The 17,749-nt window shown below is 33.8% G+C and overlaps 1 protein-coding gene across 1 annotated transcript; it reads right to left on the minus strand.

Moving 5' to 3' along the window:
- Positions 1 to 11,345: 11,345 nt before the first annotated feature.
- Positions 11,346 to 15,322, minus strand: LOC134727097 (uncharacterized). The gene is made up of 2 exons (XM_063591485.1): positions 15,235 to 15,322; positions 11,346 to 12,651 (listed from the first exon to the last, which is right to left on the minus strand). The coding sequence occupies exon 2, from the start codon at positions 12,645 to 12,647 to the stop codon at positions 11,442 to 11,444; it is 1,206 nt and encodes a 401-aa protein (XP_063447555.1). The 5' UTR covers positions 12,648 to 12,651; positions 15,235 to 15,322; the 3' UTR covers positions 11,346 to 11,441.
- Between the last annotated feature and the right edge of the window lie 2,427 nt (positions 15,323 to 17,749).

Here is a 17,749-nt window from a genome sequence, read left to right on the forward strand (position 1 = left end):
TAACCGTAAATACCTTTAGCAGACTTATTAAAGTAAGGAAATATGTGCATATCTTGTATGTTATGTGTAAAAATATGCATGTAAGTTAAGATACATGTAGTTTTGAACATTTTGTTTTGCGTGAACCCACATTAACGAGTTAATGTAGTGTCAATGGGCCATTCAGAATTCTTTCATGAATTTCGGAATTCCTCATAGTTTTTTGTTTTGTTTGTTTGTTAGTAAACCATTCGGAGTGAAACTCGGAATGCATCAGTTTTCTTTAATTATATAAAGATACAGTGTAACCCCGTCTACTTAACGTGCATCAGGTTACGCACTATAGTTGGCATTAATTGCCGAAAATAGTATATCCACAGTGGGAACGGAACTGTACGTTTTTTTTAATATTTTGGTTATTCGGGAGACTGTCAAGCGGTGCTCTGCCATTCGAAATATTTTACAGCAGCGGAGAAAGTAATTTTTGTAATTACTATTAGCTCTGGGGCTAACTTGTAATGCATACGAGTAAATGTTTTACCTGTCATTAATATTTTAACTATCATGGGTGCAGAAAACATTCGTAAGGCAAGTAAACGGGGAAAATATTGAAATAAAACTAAGAGCTCCGACTTAAATAATGCAATTGGCTATGTTCATTCATTTGTATTATGACTTTAAAAGATTTTTTTTCAAAAATGTTAACCTCTATAGTCAGAACTAATATATAGTTTTTCCTCAAATTTAACATCAATATCATATCATTTCAAATAGTGCTTAATCTTTACAAAAACATAATACTAAACAGTTTTCAGTGTACGGTCGCTTGTCGGTAAACAACTTTCGACTGTATTATCACTTGGAGCAATTCTGTACTGTCGCTTGGGAGCAGTGTCATAATTTTGGCTAGAGTATTCATAAAGTGAATCGATTTTAGTATGTTCTAAATTTATATCTCCATCAGGAATTAAAAGGAGATAACTAAATAAATCTTTTTTTTAAACCAACATAGATATTTTTCATTATCATATTTATAACATTATACAACGGTCTACTACACAAAATCTTTTATATAACTATTCTTTCGTTTCTTTCAAAAATCCCTTTCTGCTTCAAAGTAATCGAGACGACCTTATCATTTATACAAGTGTACACTATAAAATTGAGAATGGAAATGGGGAATGTGTCAAAGAGACAACAACCCGACCAAAAAAAACAAAAAAAGAACACAACAGCAGAAGGTCACCAACAGGTCTTCAATGTAGCGAGAAATTCCCGCACCCGGAGGCGTCCTTCAGCTGGCCCCTAAACAAATATATACTAGTTCAGTGATAATGAACGCCATACTAATTTCCAAATTGTACACAAGAAACTAAAATTTAAATAATACAAGACTAACAAAGGCCAGAGGCTCCTGACTTGGGACAGGCGCAAAAATGCGGCGGGGTTAAACATGTTTGTGAGATCTCAACCCTCCCCCTATACCTCTAACCAGTGTAGAAAAGTAAAAGCATAACAATACGCACATTAAAATTCAATTCAAGAGAAGTCCGAGTCTGATGTCAGAAGATGTAACCAAAGAAAATAAACAAAATGACAATAATACATAAATAACAACAGACTACTAGCAGTTAACTGACATGCCAGCTTAACACACATGTAAGATTTAAATTTGTTATTAACAATGAAGATTACAAATACTAATACGAGTGCACTGTTAGACTTTGGTTTTTTTTTTCATTTTAAAAACCTTAAATTGAAATGTTCATCATAACTTTGTTTTGAAATGCACAATCATCACATATAGCAAGGACTGGTCAGCTCTGAGTTAGAATAGTTTTGTTCGAGTGGGGTGACATGTCTTACTGCGAACAGTTACTCCAGTAAGCTAGCACTATAAAAATTCAGCCCAGCGTGTTTGTCTAGTATAAATCAGGCCGTTAGTTTTCTCGTTTGAACTGATTTATATTTGTCTTTTCGGGGGCTTTTATAGCTTGCTTTGCGGTATGGGTTTTGCTCATCATTGAAGGCCGTACGTTGAACTATAGTTGCTAACTTCTACGTCATTTGGTCTCGGGTGGAGAACTGTCTCATTGGTAATCATACCACACCTTCTCATTTTTATATGAAAGCTTGCATTTAGGAGATAACTGTATTGTATTTTAAGCTCCGACGGCATCAATTGGGGATTTGATGGTCGCAAATTAAGTTTACTGGCGACGCGTTAGCGGAGACAGTAAACGGATATTTGCGACCATCAAATCCCAAATTGATGCCGTCGGAGCTTAAAATACAATATTGTTATCTCCATTCTAATGAAACTGAGAGAAAACAACGTTAAAACATGTATTTAAAATCTGTCATATGCCGTCTGCGCTTGCGCGTACGTCCCATAGCATCAATTGTCAATTGATGCCATGTAAGAAAGTGACGTTATCCAATCAAAATGAACGTTACAAACTTTGTTGCAAAAGAATACACAGTTGTTCACTTGGCGTTAAACAACATGCACTCACTAACTCACTCTGTTAATGTTTTTATGAACATTCCTTTCATAATCTTGGCAACAGAAAGACCAATTTCCTGTGTGTGCTTCTATTGACAAACAGTATGCATATTATTTTCCGGGAAAAAAATAAAATTGTGGTTATGATCACCCCTTTGTTTATAATTAAAAGGGGAAAAAACTATTGATTCATTCAACTTCAATCATCAAACTATCAAATTATTATATTCAACATGCAATGATGAATCAGTTAAAGCCCGTGCCAACACTCGATGTCTGCAGTATATCCGTTCCTTCATACACGTAGCTGTCGTGTCCATCTTTCATTTTGTGAAGGTTGTTATTGCAAACAATTACATTTAAGCAAATGTGTGGACACACTAAAAAGTCTGCGGTAAATTAACGTATCAAATAAGGTCAGACATATCAAACTCGGCAACCAATTAACCCAACATTATACTTGCAATACCTAATTACAAAACCGTGACATAGCCACTGAACATAACCAGGTGACAACTTTCAGACTGACATGTATATCTGCAGAACCACCAATATACAAAATATTGTCCTACTATTCAGTTAATGTGGAATGCCCGAACCACAATAACCTTAACATAGCAACTGGACAGTGAAATTGAGGTCATGGTCAGGTCACACCTGTTTGACTGTCATGTACCCCTCATAACCAACCTATACACCAAATATTGTAATCTTGCCGTTCAAAGTAAATGAGGAACACACTTTATCAAAATATTAACGTATTCAAGGATATATGACATCTGTCAGACTGATATGTACTCCCTATAACCAAAAAAGGTCTTAGTCTTCACAGTTATTGAAAAAAATTGACAAAATCACAATAACTAAACATGCACTGCAATTGAGGTCAAGGCCAGGTGTCACCTGTCAGACTGACATCTACTTCCAAAAACTAACCATTATTCTTAAAATTGTTATGGTACCATTCATAGTTACTAAGAAACACACCACCTAAGCCATCACTAGTTTGTGAAATTGAGGTCATGGTCAGTTTTCTCCTGTTTCACAAAAAAACCTACGCATTAAATAACGTGAAACTGATTAAATTACAAAACCTTAATGTGGTCACTGGATCGCAAAAATGAGGTCAAGGTCAGGTGACATGTGACTGAATGACAAGTACAAGTCATACGCTACCAATGTACCAAAATTTGTTTACCAAGGTTTTAAACTAACTAAGCTATATGCTATTGTTTCAGAAAAGGGGAGAAGGTTTGGATCCATTAAAACGTTTAATCCCGCTGCAAATTTTTGCACCTGTCCTTAGTCAGGAATCTGATGTACAGTAGCTGTCGTTTGTTTATGTAATATATACGTGTTTCTCGTTTCTCGTTTTGTTTATATAGATTAGACCGTTCGTTTTCTCGTTTGAATGGTTTTACACTAGTAATTTTCGGGCCCTTTATAGCTTCGGTTGTTCGGTGTGAGCCAAGGCTCCGTGTTGAAGGCCGTACTTTAACCTATAATGGTTTACTTTTTAAATTGTTATTTGGATGGAGAGTTGTATCATTGACACTCACACCACATCTTCCTATATCTATAAAAGCAAATGTAAAAGTTAACCCTGCCACCGAAACCCATGCCTATGTATCGACTCCCGCAACCCTGTTATGTCGTTCGTTATTATATTTTTTTTACTGATTCAAAAAAAGTCAGTTTAATTGAAGTCTGGAGCTGGCATGTCAGTTAACTGCTAGTAGTCTGTTGTTATTTATGTATTATTGTCATTTTGTTTATTTTCTTTGGTTACATCTTCTGACATCAGACTCGGACTTTTCTTGAACTGAATTTTAATGTGCGTACTGTTATGCGTTTACTTTTCTACATTGGTTAGAGGTATAGAGAGGGTTTGAGATCTCACAAACATGTTTAACCCCGCCGCATTTTTGCGCCTGTCCCAAGTCAGGAGCCTCTGGTCTTTGTTAGTCTTGTATTATTTAAATTTTAGTTTCTTGTGTACAATTTGGAAATTAGTATGGCGTTCATTATCACTTAACTAGTATATATTTGTTTAGGGGTCAGCTGAAGGACGCCTCCGGGTGCGGGAATATCTCGCTACATTGAAGACCTGTTGGTGACCTTCTGCTGTTGTTTTTTTATTTGGTCGGGTTGTTGTCTCTTTGACACATTCCCCATTCCCATTCTCAATTTTATTCCCAACAGCCACTGTACCAGTTCTCTTTAGATGTTCACAGTGAAATTCATTAACTCGTCCTTTGCATGCATTTAAAAAAAAACTCAACTCTGGAGTAAAGGATATTAACCTCTATTTATGGTTCCTATATCAATACCTCTAAGTGTTGGTCATCTCACATTGTTCATCTGCGTGTTACATAAAAATGTTCTATGCACATATTTACCAACTGAGATAATTAAAATGCTTTACTATCAAAACTGTACATCAACGTCACCGTTCAAACATGCAGCGTTCTATGGTTCACGTTTCGCTTTTCTATTTTTAAAGAAAAGAACTTGTATATTACTTTCACCTAGATATTTTGCCTGAATGGCTCTTCTTATTGTTTGAACAAAAGATCATGTATGACTATGGAACGCCGTAACTGCCTTATGGTACTTCATTCTTTATCAAGATGAGGTTTTTCTTTATTATGATGAGGTTTTTCTCTATTATAATGAGCTTATTCTTTATTATGATGAGGTTTTTCTCTATTATGATGAGGTTTTTCTTTATTATGATGAGCTTTTTCTCTATTATGATGAGCTTTTTCTTTATTATGATGAGCTTTTTCTTTATTATGATGAGCCTTTTCTTTATTATGATGAGCTTTTTCTCTATGATGATGAGCTTTTTCTTTATTATGATGAGCTTTTTCTCTATTATGATGAGCTTTTTCTTTATTATGATGAGCTTTTTCTTTATTATGATGAGCTTTTTCTCTATTATAATAAGGTTTTTCTTTATGGTAGTTTTTCTCTATTATGATGAGCTGTTATAAGGGAATCATGGGAAATTAAGAGACTCATGGGAAATTAAGAGAATCATGGGAAATTAAGAGATTTAAGATCAAACTCAAAGAAAAATGACAGAATCAGAAACGTTGCATGAAATTTCTTCAGAAAATTGCCTTGCTCTGTGTGCGGGAAATGTTTGATAAAGAAAAAAATAACACCAAATATTGTCAGCATGCTTTCAAACATGAACTGGAATATCTAGTTATCATTCCAGCTCATATGATGACACTGCTTCTCACTTCTGCCACCAGCTATGCTTCTTAAGACTATGCATAAATTAGGAATTTCGTTACCACAAATACTTAAAATCTTAACATAATTATTCCATATATAGATATCAAGATTAGGTTTTAAAGTTAGGTTGTACCGTTAAACTTATTTCAAATGGGATACATGTAACACATACTTTTTTTTTACAGAAATTTTGTTTATCGCACGGAAATTTTAAAACGATCCTGGTAAACTTATTAATCATTTAGATAAACTCATTCTTAAAAGTTACCAATTCAGCACTGTAGATCTTTGAATATTGTTTTATTGATATTGATATTGATTTTGTTATCAGTCAAATTTAAAGCAAACTAAATACTAGTTTATGAGGGTGGTAAAGGGTTATTTTCTTTTATATACATATACACATTCATCGATCTGCAATATGTCGAATCCTGTATCTTAGCAAAGCAGAAGGTCAGGTTTTTTTCTTGACGTCTTTGCACTAAATCCATTGGATGTTTGATGTGTACTGATTGATAATTTAGTCTTAAATGCACGACTTTATTTATTCGTTTTTTGGTCTTTTTGTTGTTAGGATGTACAAGTATCCAACCGTATACCCGCTTGTATATTTGTATTTCTATCCATCTGAAAAGTTCAGCCTTTTCAACTGCTTTTTTTATAGTTCGCCCGGTTCTTATGTTGTACCCGTGAGTGTTCCAGATTAGGGGAGGGTTGGGATCCCGCTAACACGTTTAACAGCACCACATTCTGTATGTATGTGTCTGTCCCAAATCAGGAGCCAGTAATTAATTTGTCGTCGTTTGTTTATGTGTTACATATTTGTTTTGTTTTTTATTGTACATAAATTAGGCTTTAGTTTTTTCGTCTGAATTGTTTTACATTGTCATTTCGGGGCCTTTTATAGAGGACTATACGGTATTGGATTTGCTTATTGTTGAAGACCATAAAGTGATCTATACTTGTTAATTTTATGTATCATTTGTCTGTTGTGGAGAGTTGTCCAATTGGCAATCATACAACATTTTCTTTTTATATAGGTGTACTAGATGAGTTCTTTGATGAATATAACATAGACAAGACTAAGACGGGGGGATTGGCCAAGAAATAGATAATAACCATTTATAACATTGTTATTGTACGCCAAAAAATACTGAAATAGGGCTTGTGCAGAAAGGATTTCGACACAATTCACAAAGTCATCAATGCCAAAGTTGGTACCTGTCCTATTGAAATCTGCTTTCATTATTCGTTGGTCATTAATTGCAATGTTCATGGGCTCAACAATTGGCCTTTCGTCGTCCTTAAGATTAGCCGCATCAATGGTTCCCTCTAATCCATAATAAATTAAATCTCGTTCACTGAGTTGTGTACCAACAGGATTATGTATTTTACCGACGATCCAAATATTGACAGGAGATGCTTTTGTTGTTCTCAGTCTATGGCTTGCCCAGGCTTGAGTTCAAATATCAAGTCTTCTGTTAATTTCGTCCCTGTAAATGTAGTGCAGGGCTATCAGATGCAGTTCATTTAGTGGATCGGGAATTCCCTGGTCTCCTTAAGGATAGAATAAGTTGTAGAAATAGCACAAACCACCATCGTTAACGTCCCTCTACAATCTCTCTATTCTCTGACTGTGCGTTCTTGTGCCTGTAATCATACTGCCGTCACCATGTTTTGTCAATATAATATCCGGTACGGATACATTCTGTAGTCCCTTATCTGATAAGAGGCGGATTTAGAGGGGACCCGCCCCCTTTTGCATAGAAACATTTGGTCGATTATATAGGTAATCACTGAAGCATGACCAGAGCTAGCCCCCTCTTAGGCAGTCAGTGGGACCCACTTTAATATGAAAATTTCTGGATTCACCACTGCTGACAGAACCTATACAAAAACTCTATTGTTTACAGTCTCTCATAATTCTAAATAGCATGGTACTTGTATCTTATATTTGTGTATTGTCTGTTTTATATTGTGTAAATACTCTGAAAGCACTGTATATTTATGTAGTGCAAGTAGTGAGACTTTAATAAAATATTGAATCCGATTCTGAATCTACTCCAGAGAGGAAGCTACTCAGTACGGTGGCGGAAGTGTTGTCACAACAATGTAGAAATATAATCAGCCTACTGAACCCATCAACTCCACCCAGTGTAATGAATCTCCATCTTACTAATTTATGGTTAGTGTTTATGTGTCATAAGTGATTCGGTGTCGTAACGTTGTATACACGTCTTTGCAGTCGAACGGTCTTTATCGCTTGGGTACCAGTATATTCTAAGAATGGCATATCTCAACCTCAATCTTTGTACTTTAATTCCTTTTCCCTTCAGTATTTCACGCAACATGCGTTCGCCACAACGAGGAAAGTCCACGACAATGCAGAAAAGTAAACTGTCAAGGTTGTCATCTTCAATGTCAGAAACAGTGGCGGATCCAGCATTTTTCCTAGTCATGCTTCAGTTATTCCCTATATGATCAACCAATTTTTTTTCTCACGAAAGGGGGAATTCCCTTCGCAGTGTCATCATATGCGCCAGAATGGTAACTCCTAGATATTCCAGTTCATGTTTTGAAAGCATGCTGACAAAATTTGGTGTTATTTTTTCCTTTATCAAACATTTCCCGCACACAGAGCAAACCAACATTCCTAAGAACTTTCAACATTTTTGATTCTGCCATTTTTCTTTGAGTTTGATCTTAAATTTCTTAATTTCCATGATCCTCTTAATTTCCCATGATTCCCTTATAACAGCTCATCATAATAGAGAAAAACTATCATAAAGAAAAAGCTCATCATAATAAAGAAAAAGCTCATAATAATAAAGAAAAAGCTCATCATAATAAAGAAAAAGCTCATCATAATAAAGAAAAAGCTTATCATAATAAAGAAAAACCTCATCATAATAGAGAAAAACCTCATCATAATAAAGAAAAACCTCATCATAATAAAGAAAAAGCTCATCATAATAGAGAAAAAGCTCATCATAATAGAGAAAAACCTCATCATAATAAAGAAAAACCTCATCATAATAGAGAAAAACCTCATCATAATAGAGAAAAACCTCATCATGATAAAGAATGAAGTACCATAAGGCAGTTACGGCGTTCCATATATGACGATTAAAGATTTTGTAGGCAATGGGTGGGTCACTCGATCTATTGTTAATGCATGAGTGCATTGGTTTAATCTAGGAGGCTAATTTGTTATGAAACATTTTTATGGGTGAGATACACATCCTAACAAAACATTATATTGGTCTTTGCATGTGGCCAATGTCGTCTGAAGCTAAAACTATCAAAATGTAGACAAGCATTCAAAACTATGATTTTCATCATTATAGTGAAAAATGTTGACATCATAATGACATAATTACTGATGGAATGTGTCGGTGCTTGTTGATTTTGTATTCGCCAGATATTTTAACATCAATTATTTATGATAATTACTGAACTTTCATGTCATGAAATTTAAGGGCCAATACTCTTGAAGGTTAAGGATTGATTTGGTAATATCTAATATCATAAATGCAAAACCACGAATTAAAGATGTCACCACGAAAGAACAATATTTTAGCAAACCACGCAAATTGGACCCCACAAAGTTATTAAATAAATCCCCGGTGATTGGTTAAGCCAATTTAAACAAAACTTGGTAGTCATGACACATAGATGGAGTCGATCATAAATCTATCGGTTAACTTCGTTAGCTGCCATTAACCTCAGAAACGACTGCCAATGAATCAAATTGTTTGAAGCATACTCTCTTTTTTTCAAACAACTGGACTAATTAAAATCTACTAAATATGCTTGGGATTTTTTATCTGACATTCTGCTTGATCTTTAATATAATATTATCAGACTACCCCCAGTCTCAAAATAGATGACCGATTTATTACCTTTTTTAAAATGTTTAATTTCTATGCTATCCAGTCACAGAGGGTTAAATAAATGGCAAGAGATCTACATGTCTATATTTATGGGATCATTGGTCCATAAATAATAGAATAAAGGGTTCATTAGTCCGCAGGTTCATTGATCCGAATCGGAGTATAAAAACCACAGGAGTAAATGAAAACCAAAATTGGCAGTCACTGTGTTTGGATGGACCTCATTTAATGGGTTTGTGATTTTGGTGCTGATCCAAAATTCAACATGGCCGCCATACTTTTCCGCATCATTGATTATGCAATTGATCAGACACACTCTGCCAAATAAAACAAAACTTGGCAGGATTCCATGGCAGATCCGGGACCGGTGTGCCCCCTCTCTTTTCCTACTTGGGAAGGCTGAAGCTTTTTTTCTATATCTATGAATATATATTGTGCCTCCCTTCGTTTGAGGAATCTTTGATCCGCCACTTCGATTGTTAATCAGAAGACTACCTTTCCTAATTAAGATTTTTGTGCCGATCGGAATTCAACATGGCTGCCATTGCAGAACAGAATTTCATTATTGTATCGCATAACCCTGATTTTGGTACACTATCATCAGGTGAACAATTCAGGCATGTGTGAGCCTTACGTTTGATATTCATAAGCTTTGGGCATCGGATTGCATCTTTGACTTCTATTTGGTTTACTTATGTAAATTGGTTGTTGTCTCACTGACGTTTATCCAACATATAATTATTATTTTATTCATAATATGTTTTTGTTTTTTGAGAATTCAAATAAATGTCATTTGTATAGATACATGTATTGTACACACACATTGCAATTTTATTTAGATAGACCTGTAAATTATATATACAAACCATACATTTGTAAATATCGTATATCAGCTCATATATTAAGTATAGAAACAGGTAGATATTATAATGTTGATAAAAATAATAGACTATGTACAAATTGTAATACTAGCTCTATTGAAGATGAATACCATTTTATACTTGAATGTAAAAAATATAGTCAGATTCGAGAAAAGTATATAAAAAAGTATTATTGGAGAAATCCTTCTACATTCAAACTTATCCAGTTGTTATCTGTCAGAAATATTAAAGAATTGAATAACTTAGGTATATTTCTAAAATCTGCTGAAAAACTTAGAATTTAATTGCAGTAAATTATATTTTTGTTCTCACTTTTTTTAAGTATCATATCATTCTCCGCTCGTATTTTGTATTTTGTATTATGTATTATATGTTCTTTCATGCACACCTTATATTTATATTTACTATATATCTCTTGTGAAATTCTTATATTGGTGTAAAATTGTGTATATGTATCCTATAAGATGTATTGCTTTCGGAATAAAGTATTATATATTGTGAAAAATTATAGTTAATTAATGGGTGTCAATGCAATAAATTTGCATTTGTCCTAAGGTACTTAAAATGATTAAGTATGAATTAAAGTAGATGTGTGATATACGTCAATGAGATAACAACCCAGCGACACAAATAATCAAAATATATCTAGTAAATGTTCATTTGCATGAGGAAACATTTGGATAGGGAAGAAGTTTTAATTATAAATGGAACCAATCTGAATGGTTGGATAAGGCTCACAATATGTGCAGTGCAAAAAAAACGCAAACAGATCGAGATTATTGCCGTATTATAGATAATCATAGTCTGAATACAATTTTTATTTGATGAAAAACGTGTACATGTTCTGAATAAAGCAGAAAAGCATAACATGTAATTGGATAATATTGAAAAATAACAAAATGTCACAAGTTAGCTACGCTATATGCTAAGAACGATTTATTTATCGTAAAGGCTTAACTGGAAAATCAATTGACCATAAAGATCTGCAGCTTCGTTGACATCTGAAGGTCTGTCGTGGTTCGGCAAGATAAGGTTTACAAGTGAAATAAATTCTTCTGAGCAACCATGGATAGGTCGACTTTCTCCATATGCCTGTTGACAATATAAAATGTCATTTTGATCGCAATTAACAATATAATCGCGGGTACCACACGAATCGGGTACAAAAAACAAAATGTCCGGCTTTCCTCCTGGACTCTCGTTATTCTTTTTCACTTGCATTGTATGTTGATTCCATTGAATTACGACTTGGTTAAGTTCTTTTTGAAGAACGTCCATAAAACAATACCTTATACATTCTACGTGCAATGGATCTGCATCATTGAATAAGTTGCTTTGGCGTAAATCTTTAAAAAAGTTGATCCACCAATCGGCATTTTGTCGACGTAATATACTCCACCAGGCTTCGATTCTTTGGTTCGAAGTACTCTTCCCATATAAGAAACAATTTCTTACAATTTCATTATTACTCAGAGCATGAAAAAGTACTTGTATTTTCTCTATCACTGTGTTTTCTGTACCTAAATCGCACCTGCACCTTTGGGGACAGCCTCCTAATTGTTCAACAGTATCCAAAAAATATCGCGCAATTATTTGTGGATTGTTGTTACTTGGACCGACCTCAAGCCACAGAATTCGTCTTGAGAACCCATCAATTGCACCATGTATTGGAAACCCAAAAGGTTTGAGCTTGTCGTAACCATCAATATGCCACACAAAGTTAGGTCCAGGTGTCGTGTATCGACGCCTTATTAACCACCTCTTTCTTCTTCTTGTTACACCGTCCGGATCTATCATACGCAAAAGTTCCATTACACTTTTCCGTGGAATAAAAAAACCAAATTCAGTAGTTAACCTTTTCCAAACGGCACGGTAACCTAGACATTGTCCACTGTTTTCTATTATCTTGTAGATCGCACCAATAATGTCAGGGAGCGGAAGATTTACTTTGCGGCGTTTTAAATCAAGACTTCTCAAAATACGTTTGATTTGCGAAATACTTATGGATATTTTATGTACTGCCATTAGAACTTGAAAAATTTCCTTGTTTGTGTAGCCTTGAGCAAAATATCTACTTATCAATTCATTTCTTGGCATGTTATTGTTCCGGTGAAGAGCTGGCGTGTAAACTGGCAGAACCATTGTCCTGAAAAGGGAAAAAAAGAACTTTGAAGAAAATTGAGGTCGAGTAAGGTCGATTTATATCAGATTTTGCATAAAAGTGGGACATCACTGTCTTGACAGAAAATCGAGAAAAAAATATATATATGTAATTAGTGTTCTCTTTGTGATATGACTGATTAAAATTTTACAAATTACAAAACAATGTGCATGTAATGTACGTTTTTAGTCATAAAAAGAGTTCATAAATCTCACTTAAGACCGGGATATCTTTAAAACCTTCGATTAAAAACTAGAGGCTCTAAAGGGCCTGTGTTGCTCACCTTGGTATATGTGAATTAAACAAAGGAAGCAGACAGTTCATGACAAAATTGTGTTTAGGTGATTGTGATGTGTTTGTACATCTTACTTTACTGAACATTCTTGCTGCTTACAATTATCGCTATCTATAATGAACTTGTCCGTGTAGTTTCAGTGGAAAATGTTAGTAAATTTTTTTTTTTATGAAAATCGTTAAAAATGATTATAAAGGACAATAACTTCTTCGGGGGTCAATTGACCATTTTGGTCATTTTGACATATTTTTGAGTCTTTAATTGTTGTACATTATTGCTGTTTACAGTTTATCTCTATCTATAATAATATTCAAGATAATAACCCAAAACAGCAAAATTTCCTTAAAATTACCAATTTAGGGGCAGCAACCTAACAACGAATTGTCCGATTCATCTAAAAATTTCAGGGCAGATAGATCTAGACCAGATAAACAAATTAACCCCTTGTCAGATTTGCTCTAAATGATTTGGTTTCTGAGTTATAAGCCAAAAACTGCATTTAACCTCCATGTTCTTTTTTTAGCCGTGTCGGCCATCTTGGTTTGATGCTGGTTCACCGGACAGATTTTTTGAACTTAATACCCCAAAGATGATTGTGGCCAAGTTTGGATTAATTCTGGCCCGGTAGTTTCAGAGGAGAAGTTTTTTATGAAAGATCATGGAGATTTACGAAAAATGGTTAAAAATTGACTATAAAGGGCAATAACTCCTAAAGGGGTCAACTGACCATTTTGGTCATCTAACTTATTTGTAAATCTTACTTTGCTGAACATTATTGCTGTTTACAGTTTATCTCCATCTATAATAATATTCAAGATAATAACCTAAAACAGTGAAATTTCCTTAAAATTACCAATTTAGGGGCAGCAACCCAACAATAGATTATCTGATTCATCTGAAAATTTCAGGGCAGATAGATCTTGACCTGATAAACAATTTTACCTCATGTCAGATTTGCTCTAAATGCTTTGGTTTTTGAGTTATAAGTTTATGAGTTATTTAGGCCAGGTGAGCTAAAAACAATACAGTTATTTCTAAGAGCCAGACAGGGGACGATTCACAGTAGAAAAAACCCAAGGATTTTATTGAATGATTGGAACCACTTACAGATATTAATATCAAATACAGAAAACCCAAGGATTTTATTGAAATTTTGGGACCACTTACAGATATAAATGTCAAACACAGCGTCGGTTTTTAAAAATCTTCTTGGTCATGGGATATATATAAAATCAATAGAATGCACTACAAAATGACCAAATGGATGAGATAACTCCAAAAAATAGAATCTATCATAATTTTCAGAACACATTTCTGTCATGACCAAAAGATTACCAACAAATGATGCCGGTCTTGTCATTTCCATCTATAAGAGATTCCAAATATACAATTAAACTCATAGGTTTTAATATCTTGAATCACCATTATACATGTTATAATGGGAACTACCTGATTTTTATAAATAGCTGTACTTAAAAGTAATGGCAATAATGCAGGCAATATCGAGTGGACAGTAAGTAGGTACTTGGAATCTTTAAGATAGTAAAAACCGACTGTCTCAAAAGAATAGGTGCTCAAACTTATAATATAGAAATGTACTCCACCCCCAATTTTATGATTATTCAGTATATTTAAACACTATAACCCACTAGTAGTTTATATAAAATTTAATGTATTTTGAAATAGAAAAACATTGAAAACGCATTGTTCGCATTCTTTCGATAAAATATGTTAAACAGGACAGACTGGTGTATTATATGTAAATTGTTGAAATCTGTTCGATAATGGTTTATTATAAATACCAGTAAAAAAAAGTACCTATACCCTAAATGCCTGTGACCAAAACAAAATGGAGACCGTTTTTCGAGGATCTTCCATACACGACTACTATCGATTTTGATCAAATCTGCTTGGTAATTTTAGAGCAGAAGATGAAGACATGATTTCCCAAAAAGGTTGCAATGACGCGCCTTTAGGCTTCCACGGCTTCCGAAAGAGGCACTGGTCCATTGAATTTGTAGGGCCTGACACTATTTACCCAAACCCAAACCCATACATGTACTGCATGTACCTCAGCTATCGCTTTGTTTACCACCTGATCGGCATGCATAAAATGTCACTCCTTTATACGACACCTATCATTTTTGTGTCGCGGTAGCCATGTACATGCATGTAAGGCTTTAATCGTGTAGTGGGGCAAATACATCTTAATAAGATTCGTGCAGTTGAACTTAACTACAAAAACATAGTGCAATGTATAAATAAAAACATACCTTCTTATATCTTTCCTGCACTACACCACCAATTTACTTCTCTATGCAGTGAAAAGCACACGTGTACCTATAAACCCGCTAATTTCGATATGATTTATGTGAAAACACATTTCATTGGTCTAAAGTAAATTCACAAGTTATAAGCTTTCTTGTGATTGGTAACACTGGATATAGAATTTAGAATCTCGAATCTCGAAATTAAGATATGAATCTCGAATTTCGAATTTCGAGAATTTCGAACTTCGGATATTGAATCTCAAATTTCGAATATCGGATCTCGCATGGTCCTTCTGGGCTTTCGTAGATAACAGCATCATGTACAATAACGTTATTTACCAGAATAACAGTTAAATAAATCGCATTAAACGAAAAGCTGTTCAATATAAGAATTTTATAATAAACATCAGCAATTTTCTTAAAATTTCATAATTTTTTTTCTAGAATATTCTCGAGAAGGTATAGTTTATCATACTGTGAATTGTTATTTAAATTAATAAAGATAAAGTGTTGAACTACCTGAAACATTATTCGGAGTAGATGACTCTGTGAATCCTGTAGATTTCTCTCCCAAACAAGAATTTATACAGATAAAAGAATGTATATATATCTAACGAGAAAGTGCTTGTTAAAACAAAAATGTAGTACGCAAGGGTGCTATGTACTGTAAAATGAATCAGCCGTAATTTTGTTTTTTGATAAACATTCATTTACAAGACACATTGTTACTCTGCCGTAGATGCCATATTTAGTTGTCAAAATACAATGAGAGATTTAAATCCAAGGAGATGATTGAATATGTCATTTCAGGTAATATTGGCTAGAATGCATGAAAGTTCGGGTAATATAGGGTAGTATTTGAACTTTGGAGCTCCAATTTTGCCTCTCTCAGATCAAACAAACTGGCGTTTGTCCACTACTAATGGAAAAAGAACGTCTGTCTTAAAAAGAATTGGTTGGATCTTGGCTTACTGTGATCTAATCGGATCCATGTACGTCACACGAGAACCTGACAGCAACCATCATTTAATAAACAAAATGCTCTCTATGCATCTATACTTTTTTTGGAAACATATTGGGGTGTTTAAACTGACATGTCTTTATATATATACTTATACATCCCATAAAACCGAAAAACAGTGTTAGTATAGTATTGCTAGATGTGTTCTCAATGTTTGAGTGTTCATGAATTTACATCTTCTATCTTTAATATTTCCGAAACTTTTGTAGTATTTTTGTATTTCATTTTATCGATTTGAGTGGTTACATCGTTCAGACCGTAAATATGAATGATCAACACATGTTGCATAGTACCTGATGCATCATTTTGGATAGATGACTCCATAAATTCTGTCGGTTTATCTGTTAATTAGTAAATGAAAACAAAATTAGAAATATGCAAATAAATCAGCAATTTCTTCAATCGAAATCCACCATTAAATAAAAAATTATTTTACTTAGGAATATCGTTTATATTTCAAAATGACCTGACATAAATTCACAATACATTTTATCTTTAGGTTTTATAATTTACTGACCATGACATTTTCCCGATAGATATTCAAAGCACTCATTTTTAAAACTACAAAGAGGTTGTTTTGTAGATGTCAAAATGTGAACAGAACCCATTGATAACAATGGAAGGGGGAATATTCTCCACAGATAATGTAAAAAAGTGCTGGAGTTACTAAACACAAATATTGCCGATTTGTTTGTGAAAAAGGACGTTATCTAATGGGATTATTGGTAACCCAATATTCAATATTTATCGTCATCTTATAGTTTGTACATCTTAAAGATAATGTCAAGTCAGATTTATGATATTTGAAAACTCAAATTAAACAGAATATATATTAATGATTATTGACATGATTACTTGCATTGAAAAAGCTACGTGTAGATAATTTAGATAAATTGCCTTTAATTAGTTTATTTACATCGCACTTCATCTTAATGTTTGACCATACTCACAACATAAAATCAGAGATGGACATGCCAGTTTACTTTTCAAAACTGTATACTGTTGTATTGTTGTCTTTCATTTTGGCTAATGTGCTTTGTCTATATGCATTATGTGTTTCTTTGTTACGTATTCGTTTGTTGTTTTTATTGATACAGATTATAACACAATATTGACTGCTGTACAACTATTTTCCCCTTTTTTATTTGTTATGTCTGTTTGTTTTGAACACACATTTTTGTAAACAGAATGGAATTTTATGCGACTGTCGTACAAGTTTCGCTAGCTATAAAACCAAGTTTTATCAATCATTTTCTATACATGAAAATGCCTGTACCAAGTAAGGAATATGACAGCTATTATCAATTCTTTATAGATGTGTTTGATGTTGTAATTGTTGCATTTGACTGAGAACTTTGTTAAATTGTTTTGAATTAAGAATTTTCCTCAGAGTTTGGCATTTTTATTATTATATCTTTTTCATGGATATGAAATAAGACGATCAACGGAGTCATATGTGTTTAAGCTAAGCGATGTTTAACTAGTAATCAAAATATA

The sequence above is a fragment of the Mytilus trossulus genome, chromosome 7 (genome assembly GCF_036588685.1).
Source record: "Mytilus trossulus isolate FHL-02 chromosome 7, PNRI_Mtr1.1.1.hap1, whole genome shotgun sequence".
Taxonomy (NCBI): domain Eukaryota; kingdom Metazoa; phylum Mollusca; class Bivalvia; order Mytilida; family Mytilidae; genus Mytilus; species Mytilus trossulus.